The sequence below is a fragment of the Primulina tabacum genome, chromosome 6 (genome assembly GCF_025594145.1).
Source record: "Primulina tabacum isolate GXHZ01 chromosome 6, ASM2559414v2, whole genome shotgun sequence".
In the NCBI taxonomy this organism is placed as follows: Eukaryota; Viridiplantae; Streptophyta; class Magnoliopsida; order Lamiales; family Gesneriaceae; genus Primulina; species Primulina tabacum.
Genome location: NC_134555.1, coordinates 15,538,837 through 15,553,211, shown reverse-complemented (window position 1 = coordinate 15,553,211; position 14,375 = coordinate 15,538,837). Strand labels below are relative to the sequence as shown.

General features: G+C 37.6%; 1 protein-coding gene across 1 annotated transcript in view; it reads left to right on the top strand.

Annotated features, from left to right (window-relative positions):
- The first annotated feature begins 6,224 nt into the window (after positions 1–6,224).
- LOC142550075 (uncharacterized) overlaps positions 6,225–14,375 on the top strand; it is a 34,198-nt gene continuing 26,047 nt past the window's right edge. The window contains exon 1 of the mRNA XM_075659314.1: positions 6,225–6,310. Within this exon, the coding sequence (XP_075515429.1) occupies positions 6,225–6,310 (86 nt within the window). The remainder of the gene's footprint in view (positions 6,311–14,375) is intronic.

Below are 14,375 nucleotides of genomic sequence, written 5' to 3'. Positions count from 1 at the left end.
TTGTCTCTGGTCTTTATCCTCGTCCCTCTATCTCCACTTCTGAAACTTCTCGTCAGAAGTCTGCCCTACCCGAATTTTGTCTCTCGATATCGGCTATACTATCAGAGTAGCAAGATTTGGGGAATCGCTCCTAGCATAAACTGCAAGCCCAAATCTCTGAATCTCCACCTGTAGCGGTCTCTATAGCGACAAATGAGCAATCACTGCGTGATTCCTGCTTACACCGTTTGCAACCACATTAGCCTTACCTGGATGGTAGCTAATGTCACATTCATAGTCCTTGACTAGCTCTATCCATCTCCTCTACTTCATGTTCAGCTCTTTTTGTGTGAAGAAGTACTTCAGGCTCTTATGATAAGTGAAAATCATGCCTTTCTCCCCATACAGATAGTGTCTCCAAATTTTAAGAACAAATACCACTACTGCTAGCTCGAAGTCATGAGTCGGATAATTCTTTTCATGGACCTTTAGCTGTCAGGACGCGTAGGCTATAACTCTGTCGTGCTGCATCAGAACATCGCCCAACCCGAGCTTCGAAGCTTCTTTATAAATCACAAACTCTCCTTACCCTGATAGCATAGCTAAAACTGGTGCGGTGGTCAATGCTTGCTTCAATCTGTCAAAGCTCTCCTGGCACTCAGATATCCTTATAAACTTGGCGTTCTTCTTTGTCAAGGCGGTTAAAGGCACCGCAATGGAAGAGAAGCCCCCAATGAATTTCCTGTAGTATCTAGCCAATCCCAAGAAGTTACGGATCTCTCTCACGCTTTTAGGCACTGGCCAATCTCTGACAGCCTCGACCTTATTTAGGTCGACCTAAATACCATCTCGAGATACAATGTGGCCCAAGAATGCAACTCTATCGAGCCAGAACTCGCACTAACTGAACTTGGCATACAGCCGTCTATCCTTTAGAGTCTACAGTACGGTCTTCAGATTCTGACTATGCTCCGCCCTGCTCTTCGAATAGAACAAGATATCGTCAATGAAAACTATGATTAACTGATCCAAGTATGGCTGAAACACACGATTCATTAGATCCATGAAGATCGCTGGCGCATTTGTCGCACTGAAAAATCATAATGCTCATAGCGCGTTCGGAAGGCTGCCTTATGCATGTCAAACTCTCTCACCTTCAGCTGATGGTATACGGATCGAAGATTTATCTTTGAGAACACTGATGCTCCCTGAAGCTTATCAAACAAAACCTCGATTCTCGGCAATGAATAATTATTCTTGACTGTGACCCTGTTCAACTCTCGGTAGTCAATCCATAGTCGCATGCTGCCATCCTTCTTCTTGACAAACAGAACTGGTGCTCCCCATTGAGAAAAGCTAGGGCGAATGAAACCCTTATCTAGCAAATCCTATATCTGATCTTTCAGTTCTTTCATCTCGACAGGTGCTAGACGGTAGGGTGCCTTAGAGATCGGCACTGTACCTGGCATGAGCTCAATAGAAAAGTCCACCTCTCTGTCTGGTGAAATGCCTGAAACATCGTCAGGAAAAACGTTGGAGAACTCTTTGACCACATCGACGTCATCTAGTTTCTGGTTGACTGGCTCTAACATTGATACAATGCTGGCAAAAAATGCCTGGCAGCCTCTCTTTATAAGCTTCCTCGCATACATACATGAAATAATGTGCTACATCTGCTGGTGTTTGGCTGCCTCAAAGATAAATGGCTTCCCACTGGGCGGTCGGACAGACACTGACCTCTGTCAAAAGTCTATGACAGCTCTGTTCAACGAAAGCCAATCCATACCCATAATAATGTCGAACTCGGGCAACGGTAGCACTATAAAATTTGCCTGCACCATATATTTCTGTAACCGAAGCTCCAATCTCTTCACTATCTGAGAAGTGAACATCTGATCCCTGGATGGAATCGATACTCTGAACCCTGAATCCATCTTTAATGGTATGATTCCTAGCCACTTGACGAAAGATTCGAATATAAACGAATGTGTAACCCCTGAATATAGCAATGCATGCATGGATACACCTTAAATATATATACTCCCAGTAATCAGCATCGAATCTGGCCCTGCCTCGGCCTCCTCGGCATGCATCACATATGCTCGGCCAGTATTGGGGCCCTTTTTCCTAGGGCAGTCTGCTGTTTTATGGTCCTCATATTGGCAAATGAAGCATTTAAAGGTCCAATACAAGAAAAAACCCCTTCAACAACGCACCTACGATAAAGATTTTAGAAAACCGTTGTGGATTAGCGTGTTTTTTGGGCAAAAACAACGGTTTTTGTAAACTGTGGCTATATGTCGCGACGATTTTAAATATAGCGATGGTTTTATAAAAACCGTTGCATGTTTAAATTAGCGATGGTTTTAACAAAAACCGTCGCTATATTTAGTGACGGTTTTACTAAAACCATCCCAATTTTTAAATTAGCGAAGATTTTTTTTAAAAGCATCGCTAATTTAAAAATTGCGACGGTTTTATTGACAAATCGTCGCTAATAGCGACAGCTTTAGCTTAACTGTCGCTATTAGCGACAGTTTGTGGTTAAACCATCGCTAATAGCGACTTAATCAAAAATCGTCGCAAATTGTCTATAAATATCCGCACCCTCGGTCCATTTTCTTCACACCATAATTTGTTCTCTCTTAGACAATTTTAAATTCAAAATCGGATAAGTTTTTTCGCTTCAAATCTTGGTAAATTTCTAAGTGTTAGTTAAAATCATAAATATTATTAGTTTAGTCAGATTGCAAGTTTTTTTTGACATATTTATTAAATTTTAAAAGTAATTTTTTTTTATTTTACGTAAAAAATTTGCGACGGATTTAGTCAAAAATTGTCGCTAATTAGCGACAGTTAATTCATAACCCAGTCATAAACCGTCGCTAATTAGCGATGATTTATTCAAAAAATGTCGCTAATTAGCGATGTTTTTTCAAAAAAAAAAAAACCGTCGCAATATGATAGCTATGACAACGGTTTTTAACCATTGTCTTTGAACGCACTTTCAACAAAACTCTCAGTTACAACAGTTTTAAATGGTCAAATGACAATCCGTTGTCGTTTAGCGTTTTTCTTGTAGTGGTACCCCACATGCACTTGCCAAAATGGAACATTTTGCACTGTCTGCAAGGCTGTCCGTCCTCTGGCATAGGCGCCCCTGGCGCCTGAGGAGGTCTCTGCTGCAGGGGCTTCCTAAGCTGTCCCTGGGGCTTGTGCTGCCCCTGCTGCCTCGGTGGCCCAGTAACCTGCTTCTTCTGTGGCTGGGAACTATACTGAGTCTGCTGTCTCTTCCACTGCATCTCAAAATCGATGTCTCAGAGCGCCTGCTCTTCCTGAAAAGCATAGGCGTTGGCCTCGTCATAGCTCACCGGCCTCATCAACATGACATCCCGGCGTAGTGTGGGTCACATTCCGTCCATAAAGTGCCTCAGCTTCTGAGCCGCATTACTAGCTATCATGGGCACAAAATGGCAGCCCCTGTCAAACTTGCGGATAAACTCCACCACTGATAAGTCCCCCTGTCGGAGACTCATGAACTCCCTCATCAGGCGGCCCCTGAAATTTGTTGGGAAATACTTGCCGTAGAATATTTCCTTGAACCTGTCCCAGGAGAGAGTAGCCAAGTCCACGGCATGCGCGGCTCCCTCGCACCATAGGGATGCATCATCCCTCAACATATAGGTGGCGCACCTGACCCGGTCACCATCTCTCATCTGCAGGTACTCAAAATGCAGCTCCAACGATCTAATCCATCCCTCTGCCAAGAATGGATCAGTGGTACCCTCGAACTCCTTCGGGTTGAGCTGTCTAAACTGCTCAAGAATATCGGCCGGCGGTCTGGGAGCCTGCTGTACCTGCTCCAGTAGCCTAGCCATACCCTCCAGAACACGGGTAGCTGCATCCATAGGTGGTGGTGGTGGGCCCCTGCCGCCTCCAGAAATATCGTCATGTCTATCTGCACTGGGGCACGTTTGGGAGGCATGATATCTGAATATAGTCCAATTTTAAATGTAATCCATCGTGCAATTTAATCTAGTTTTTCAAACAAAAATCCTTAAATCGTAAAAGCATTTAAACATTTAATGTAAATCATAACTCATGTAATCATGCAGGTGGTAGCAGTAAATCATTTAAAACATTTAAATCTTAAAAGTTTACAGACTTGAGGCTTGAAAACTGAGCTTCAGAAGCTGGCGGTGGCACAAACCTATACAGGACCCTTACTCTGATACTAACTGAAACGTTTACTAATTTAAAATGCGAAAATATTTTTTCTTTTAGTAATAGCTCACATTTTCGTTAATATCATTTAAATAGTTTTCATGCATGCAACCCTACTAAAAAAATATGTCATTTAAAAATAATCGTAAACAATCGACGAAGAAAAATATTGTAGGTTTAAAAATTGTGCCAACTCGGCCCTTAACAATGCACGAATAAAAAAAGCAAGAAAAATCCTGAAAATCAGTAGTGTATCATTAAAAAAACATGTAAAACTGATCATGTCTACTTGAAGCTCATAAAATCATGATGTGCGGAAAGGTGTGGTTCTCGGGTCGTGCTCACACATCCAGTCCTGCCTACTCAAAGTTCGGCACCTCCAGTCTCCTCATCTAAATGCTTACCTGCATTAAACACGCCTAGCGAGTCTAAAGACTCAACACACCTGCACCGTTAATAGAAAGTACATAAACGTAGTACACAACAGTGAAATTACCTTAATCAACATATATTTCATGAACTTAATAGCATGACGTAAACGTGCCGTATAGAATCATAACCTGTCAAAACATGTTTAATCATATACGTATATATTTTTTTTTAATTTAATTCAGTTCATTAATTGTGACTTTCGTATCAGCTCTATTCGATGAATCTATCTAAAAACCATGGTACCCGACGGCGGGGAGATCAGCGACAACATTACCCGTCCACTGAGCCTTGGTTTCAGCTCATAATATCTCATATAATTGTGTTAGTCACAACCAAATCAAATCCTTCAAAACGTGTCATCATGTTCACCACTTAATAAAAACATGCATAAATATGTATTTTCCTTGAAATCAAGCATGCACCATATTTTTCATATTTACATAAAAATCATAAGCCTAATGCTTAAACATTTAAAAAAGATAAATTTGTGCTCAGGGCTCCGCCAGGACTAAAATCTCACCCCGGGTATAAAAAATGACCATTTTGCTTTTAGAAACCCAAAATGACCAATTTACCCATGGACTTCTAAATTTCGATCCGAAGATTACCAAACTCCTTAAAACATCCCAAAACATATTTAAAAGTATTTATTAGACATAAACTCGAGCCCGATCAAAACTTGACAGATTCCTTTTAGAACTTGGACCGGAGGCCCGGTTTTAACCCGAATTGACCCGGAACTTAATCAAATTTTCCCAAACTCAAAACCATGCCTAAAATACATCCTACAAGCCTCTAAACCACATTTTGCAGCCCACTAAAACCGACGAAAATGAGGCCACAAGCTGCTGGAATTTTCAGCCAAGTCCCATTCGAAAACCCTAGGTGCACGACCCTCCATAATTTCGCTCCTAACTCAAGACCGAACGGACCAGCTCCTAACCAACCTCTCCTAAGCACCCAAGGACCCTACTGGACAAAACCAACCTAAGGACTCAGCCCCATGCATGCTGGAAATCTCATCCTCTCATTAGCCACCCAAAACACTCAACCGTGACCTCCCTTTGGTTCATCTCCCTCGTGCGGCCCTAGAGTCAAGACCAGCGGTGTTAAAGCTCTTCCAGATCGTGGCTCAGACCCATCAGAGTCAATTCCAAGGCCTGGAGTCGCCTCACACCGTCGGCTCCACCCTTAGCTCGTACCACAACCCCAAACAAGATACACATCAATATAACATCTCGGCCATCAACACAAAACCGAGCACACCCTTGACTTACTCCCTTATAACGACCCTTAACATCAAACACAGCCCCTTTAACTCGACAACCAGCAGCCCCTTGCATGAAAATACATGAAAGCGTGAGTGGTGAACAAAAGAATGCATGAACTTAAACAAAGATCGAAAAATCTCCATGTTTTATGCTAGATCAAGAAATCCTTATGCAAGTAAACACATATCAGCAAATATATAGCGTGCATGATACAAAAATAAAATTATATGGCGTTCCTTGATGTTTTATAACGAAAACATGGAGTAACACGCGTCAGGGAAGCGCCGGAGGAGCGGGGAAGGACTTGCTTGAAGAAAAATGGGAGAACCAAGACCTTCAGCTGCAAACTTGCGTGGAGATGTGCTGCTGAAGGAGGGGTGGACGGCTGATATGAATAGGGTTAGGTTTAGGGAATGTTTAGGGTAGCAGTTAAATAGATAATTAAAATTCTAATGGGCCCTAACTTTGATTTAAAAAGGATTAAAAAGGTATTGAGCCCATTAAGCTTAAAAATAGGCCTATCAAGTAGAAACACACTCCCAAAAAATATTTCATTTTGGTAAGTTTTTGAAATATTGCTCGAACCCTCAAAAAGTCCTCTGTTTCGATAAAATTTGTGTACCAATAAAAATATGCTCTGGCGGATAAAAATACCTAAAAAATATATTTCTTGAAAAATACACCTAAAACACCTCATATTAATTAATAAAAATTAACTTGTAATAAAAAAATTTTTCTGATATTTCCCCGATCTGTGTTCCTTGATCGAGCGCGAAGTGCATCTAGAAACCCTAAGGCGTGAACTTTTTCAAAAAAAAAATCATGAAATGAACCCTATCATGTAATAATTATGCATTAAATGCATAAAAATAAATAAACACATAATTTAAATAAAACTCTATATTGCATGCATTCAGGTTACGTAGATTAAATGTCCTAGACCTTGGAGTAAAACTTTGGGAAAGTTTTGGTTAAGTTTCAGGTTGATTCGGGTTAAAACCGGGACTCCGGTCTAAGTTTTAAAATTAATCGGTTAAGTTTTAAAACGGGCTCGAGTTTACGTATTAGAAATACTTTTAAATAAGTTTTGGAATGTTTTAAGGAGTTTGGTAAGCTTCGGGTCGGCTTTTTGAGGTCCAAGGTTAAAATGGTCATTTTGGGTTTCTAAGGTCAAAATGGGCATTTTGCACCTGAGGTGTGATTTTAGTCTTGGCAGCGCCCTGGTACATATTTATCATGCTTTAAATGTTTATGTATCATAAATAAGATTTTTATGAAATTATGAAAAGTATGTTACATGCATGATTTTAAGAAAAATTTACGTATGTGTATGATTTTGAGTAGTGATGAAAATGATGATATTTTGAAGGATGAGAATTAGTTGTGACTAACGATGTTTATATAAATGCCAATCATGAGGCCTAGGCACAGTGGATGGGTAATACTGTCGGTGATGTCCGACAGCCGTCGGGTACCACAGTTTTATGTAGATGGATCCATCGTATAATGATGAAACGATAAAGCTGATACGAATGTCACAACTAAAGAACTGAATTCAATTAAAATTGATGTTTAAGAATATGATGATACGAAGTGCTGTTTTGACATTTATGATTTCAAATGATGCGTTTAAATTTACGCCTTTTAAGTGCATGAAATGTATATTGATTACATTACTTTTCATTGTTGTATGTTATGTATATGTATTTGATATAAATTTACTGGTGTGTTGAGTCTTTAGACTCACTAGGTGTAATTGATGCATGTGATCTTTTGGTTGAGGAGAGACTGGAGGCGTGAAGACTGAGTAGGCTAAGCTGGGGGTGCACTGGATAACCCGAAGACCTTGCGTTTTTCCGCATAATATGTTTACGAGACGTGGGTTTAAGAATTATTGTTAAATGTTTTGACTCTTGTTATACGTTGGTGATTTCGCAAGATTTTTAAATGTTTTTTTTTAAACATCAATCTAGGATTTTGAGGATGTTAAATTGTTTTAACTGCAGTATTTTTACCAGTATCGGAATCCTCTTATTTTAAAATGTGTGCTTTACAGCAATTACTTCATGCATGCTTTGTAAACATTTATTTTCGAATTTTAGTTTTAAAAAAATAATAATTTAGTAGACGTTTCAGTTGGTATCAGAGTCAGGTTCCTGGATAGGGCTATGCCACTGCCAGCTACTGCAGCTCAGTCTTCAAGCCTCAAGTCTGTAAAATTTTATGTTTTAAATATTTTAAATGATTTACTGCTATCACCTGCATATTTACATGATATATGTTTTACAGTGATTTACAGTACATGTTTATTTGTTGTTATGTTTTGAGATTAGATGCTTCAATTTTTTTTTATACATGTTACGACATTAACGCAGCGTTTGGTAGGCTTGATTAATAGGTTTGCGCAATTTTGTCCATCACTATCCACTGCTTGGTTCATTTTCAAGTAACCACACCCAATCCAATGTCCAATGGACTCAAGTGTATTAGCCTAGTTAAAATAAACCCTTGCCCCAACCCATTATTATTAATCCTGCTTTCTATCTAACGTGTGTTTTCCTACCATACCCTTTCATCCACCCCAGAATGCCAACAAAAAAGTCTCCCCCAACTGAGCAACAATGGACGAATGAAGAAAGGAGTGTGTCCGCGATATTTTCTTTCCCCGTTCAAATCTTCGGTTATCAGGTTATTGTAATTTTTAAATTTCTTTGATTCACACTTGAATTTGTAGAAATTGTTGTCGATTTTAAATTTTTTGATGTTCAATTTTGGGATGTACTTTGCGAAATTTTGCATCAATCTGAGAAAGCTCTGAATGTTTCGGCAATTGATCTAGCTTTCTGTTTAGCTTCTCTGCCAAAAATCTTGTTTTTTCTACTTTTGGTTCACCTAGTTAACTTCAATTGTATTCTGTTTTCTGTTTGTATTATCCGTGTTTGACGAAACCCTAGTATTTCTCCTTTGTAATATTTCTCTTAGGCCGAACTTTTTACTCGATTTCTGATTTTTTTTTTATTCGGAAACATGAACTGAATAATAATTTTTCTACTTATTACTTGCTATATTTGGGCAGAGAACAAGAACAAAGACAAATTTTTTTGTTTTCGAACATACGGTATTGTATTTGTTTACAAGAACGAAGATAAATTTTTGTGTTGGAAGATATTTTTTGGAGGAACGTGTTCGAAGAAAATGTTAGGAAAGGAGATAAAAAGGGGTCTGAATTTAATAATCAAACAACTGTTACAAAGGGTATTTTGGGTAGTGAAAAGTTAATTTATTAGTTTATCAAACCCATCAAAATCAAACCAAACAAAACAATGTTTTTAGGACAACATACAAACTGGTAAATAATCCTTTTTCTTATCATTTACGTGTTAATCATTCAATAATCCTATCACTTGAACCAAACACAGCCTAAATGAGAAATTATATGATTCATGCATGCTGGCTTTGTGGTGGAATTGGACATGAATAAGAATTTTGCTATTGGGAATTAGGAAAGGTTGTAAATGATTTGTCTATATTGATTTTTGGTTAGTAAGTAATGATATTCTACTCTTTGGGTCACAAGTTAGTCATGAAGATTATGAAAGCTTTTGGGACTTATAGATTTTCTAAAAAATTACTGATGGTTCGTTGTTGCTAGTTGAGTTAATTTTTGAGGATTCAATGTAAGGATTAATGATTCGAAGACTACGACGATCTTTGGAAATATAAAAACGTAGAATTTATGTAGGATGCATGCTCTACCTAGTTGGATTTAAGGATCGAATTGCATTAATTGAGAATTTTAAGGACCTATATAACCAATAATTTGAGGACCTAAATAACCAATAATTTGAGGACCTAAATAACCAATAATTTGAGGACCTAAGTGCAAAAATAAAATTGTAAAGAACTATTTTCGAATTTACATAATTTTGGGATTAAATTCTGAGTTTCGAGAATTTTAAGGTTTAATGAGGCTAAAATCGAAAATTTTATGGGGACAAAAATGCTAATTTCGAAGAGTTGTGGGGCCAAAAATGTAATTTTTGAGAACTTTAAGGGTCAAATTTAAAATTACGAAATTTTTGAGGATTAAATTTGAAATTTTGAGGAATATTTGGGTTAAATCTGTAATTTTTTGAGGTTATGGAAATTGATTTTGGGTCTAATAAGCTTAAAATTATTGAATTTTATTCTACGAGAAACCTATAAAATGGAATTAGGAACGCCAAGAACTTATGGATAATTGTGGAATTTTCAAAATTATGGACAAATTAGATAATTTTTGAGGAAATTAAGAATTAATGTTGCAAATTTAAGAAATTTGGGGACTGGTTTTGTAAAGGCCCGTATTTCGTATTGCGGAATTATTAAAAATTTTCTAAATAAATAATTATTTTGCATCATTTATAAAATAAACATGTAAATAATTTTAACTTTAAAATAACAGTGGAAGTAAATAATATTTTCAAGCAACAATTTAAAAATAATCCAACGTAAACAATAATTTAAAAATAATCCAACGTATTAAAACTGAGTTTGAATGATAAAAGATGCATAAGCTAAAACATGAGGTCCTCGGGTTTTCTACTGCTGCCACAAGATAGCTCACTGGTCTACGCCCTCCGTCTCGAACTTATCCGTACCTACAACAATCAAGTCTAGTGAGTCTAAAGACTCAACATGTATATATCGTGAATAACAAGTAATATATATAATAAAATCGCATGCAACGTAAAAATATGGTATCGTAAAGCGCATGGTGAAAATCGTATCATGAATAATTATAATTACGTGCATATCTGAAAATCATACGTAAAAGCTTTGCTCAATAGAGCTCTGTCATGTCATATCATAATTTTCTGGTAGAGATAATGTTTCTAAGCTAGTGGCCCATAACATAACGTGAGCGCCTGATCAGACTAAACCACAGTATACTGGGCGGTAGAGATCAATCACAGCCCTTGGACTGGATGTCCGTACCCATACATAATCATAAACCGGTCGTAAGTCACCGGGTGGAGAGGTCCTCGGTTGCGCCTACCGACTTCCAAACCCATAACATAAGGTGGCCACAAGACATATCGCATATATTTCAAAAATAAACATTTTATATTTTTATGCACGTAATATAATTATAACCTTATTTTTACCGGATGAGTTGGATCGTTCCCAGGCTTGCTGCGACTTAATTCTAATATGTGACACATGCAATAAATCTTAACTTGACGAAAACTTAACCAAAAATGAGACTATTAGGACCAACCACTTGAATTTTAATCATGGTATCGTACCAACCCGAACAAACATTAAACCGACGTTTAACCATGATTAAAAATACCCCAAACATACTGAAAAATATGCATAATAACGGTAAAACACGAAAATAGGTGAAAGGAATCCAAAAACATAAGACACGTTTTCGAGAGTCGTTTTGGCACATTTCACCGTAAATTCTTGTACGACCTCTAAACTCGACCAAATCACGAACGGCCAAAAACATGACTTTCCTAACTCATTGAGGTACTGTACAGTCCAAGGCCATGGGCTAAAAGCCAAACAAAACTCAAACAAGCACCAAAACCTAAGATGAAAGTTGCTGTCAAAAATCCAGCAGTGGCAACTTGTGTGTTTGTGGTGTAAACTCTGAAATCTATTGACCAATGGCTTGAACCACCACCCAAGGACTCTTACCAACAATCTAAGGCATGGCTTGGACCATGACTAAGGGCTAAAAGCCAACCACAAACCAAGCAACCGCCTAGAACAACCACAGCACACCAACCGAAAGCATCACTTGCTGTGTAGTGAGTTGTATTGAACCATTTTACTGTCTTGTCTCGTTCCAAGGGCCATTTTATCGACCATGGCTCGATCTAGACATGATGGAGTGTTGTATGAACCATGGTTATGGGCTACAAGCCAACCACAATCCATTCAACAATCAAAAACCGAAACCATACTCCTACAGAATTTCAAAATCTTAAAACCGAAGAGCTCATGTCTTGTTTATGTAGAAATCTTAAAGATCCGTGAACCAAGCTTGGAAAGGACACAATGGTCAAGTCCTAGAAATGATAAGGAAGGGTTCTAACCGTGGCTACAGTCCCCAGGACAGCCATGATTCGAACTCACTCCTTAACCAACCAAGAGAAAAAAAAATCGTGATTCAATTCTGCACCTATGAAGAACTTGCTGTCATTTCTTTGTTCTTGAGTGTATGGACCGAAACAATTGAACCAAAAGCACTCTAACACATTCTAAATTATGTCTAGAAGCAGCCTTGGGTGCCTGGAAACGAAACAACTCCTGAAACCAACAAAAAATACAGCAACCGTGAAGCACAATCAAAAGCCGAGGTGCTGTACAGATTTTTTGAATACTTGCTGTCCAAATTTTGTTTTTGCCTCATAAATACTGAGTATTCAATGTTTTAAAATATCTATAGGACTTGATTGAAGAGAAAAAAAACCATATATACATATCTGGAATTTGTTTTGACAAAAACAAATCAATACGACAATACGACGCGACGGAACGGAGTTGTATTTTCTTCTTGTTTCAGCTGTTGCTATCACGATTCAAAGCTGCTATCTTTCTGGTGTTTTCGAGTATATGAGTGTAGAAAGTGTAAAGGATGAAGGTGAATGATATAGGAGGTGTTAAGGGTTAATACTATGCATTTAGTTAGGAGTTACAAGTGAGAATTTGAATTGTTTCTTCCACCTTGTTGTATTTGATTTTATTCTTCCATTCTTGCTGCTAATTCATGATTTCAGTAGCCTATTTCTGATATTTTTCAAAGGTGAAAACGTGGGTTTGATGGACAATAAAGGTGAGTGTTATAAGGGGTGATAAAGGTGTAATAATATACATTAAGGTGGGAGGTTACAATTGAAGGAGTTGAATAGCATTTGAATTGTTTCTCCTTCTCCTAACTGCCTTCGTTTTATTCTCCATTCTTTGTTGTAGCTTCCCGTTAGTTTGCTTGGTTAATTAGTTGAGGAAAAGTTATGTGAATTATAGTATTTGAATGTACTAATAACTAGTGAATTAAAGGTGGAGAATTATATTTTCTTTAAAGACTAATGAGGTGATTTGAATGAAATTTACTACACCTAAGAAATGTTTTGACCGAAATTGTTACTCATTTGCATGGTTTATTTTTTATTTAAACTTTGCATTTTTCTTGTTTAAGATTTTAAACCTTCATTATGTATATTTTAATGCATTAGCAAATTAATTTAGTTTAAAATCTTGCTTAGAATTTTGTATGGCATGTTTGACCTCAATTTAAGTATTTAAATGTTATGTTTAATTTCTTGTATATAATATACATAGATTAATTCATCCTCAATTTTTTACACATTTTAATTTAAGCTTTAATTAAATATTGAACTTAAAAGAATTTATTTACCAACTTGGCTCTAATTAATTAAATAAATTCTAAAACATTCTATTTCTTTAAATTAAATTATTCCTTGACTTAAATTAAATTTAGGAATATTTCCTTATTATTATTCTTATCTCTAATCTCCAAACTCCGGTCCGACCTCGCGTATTTATCCTGAAAAGATAAAACTAAACATCTACTTTTAAAATAATTAAAACACTTCATATTTATATAAAATATTCATTTTTAATTTAAATAGTAGCAATTATGCATGGCTTATACATAATATGATTTTCGGGTTCTACAACTCTACCCCCCTTAAAAGAAATTTCGTCCTCGAAATTAAAACTTACCGAATAACTCGGGATAACGACTCCTCATCTCCGGCTCAGATTCTCACGTAGCTTCCTCCTCCGAATGATTGAGCCATTTAACTTCCACTAACTTGACCATTTTGTTCCGAAGCCTTTGCTCTTGGTTGTCTAGGATTTGCACTGGTCTTTCCTCATAAGACAAGTTCGGAGTGAGCTGCAACGGTTCAAAGTTCAGGACATGCGATGGATTCGCCATATACTTCCTCAACATGGAGACGTGAAACACGTTGTGTACTCCGGCCAGATTCGGGGGAAGAGCAACACGATAAGCTAATGTCCCAACTCTGTCGAGGATCTCAAATGACCCAATGAATCTCGGACTGAGCTTTCCTTTCTTCCCGAACCGTATAACACCTTTCATCGGTGCTATCTTCACGAAAACATGGTCACCAACAGCGAACTCTAAATCTCTCCTTCTCTGATCCGCATAACTCTTCTGTCTACTCTGAGCAGTCCTCATTCTATCACGGATCTTGACTACTACATCAGCAGCCTGCTGCACAATCTCCGGACCCAATTATGCTTTCTCCCCTACTTCATCCCAATGAATAGGCGATCTACACTTACAATCGTACAGTGCTTCATATGGAGCCATACCTATAGACGACTGAAAACTGTTGTTATAGGTAAACTCCACAAATGGTAACTTTGATTCCCAACTCCCGGAGAAATCAAGAACACATGCACGAAGAAGATCCTCCAAAATCT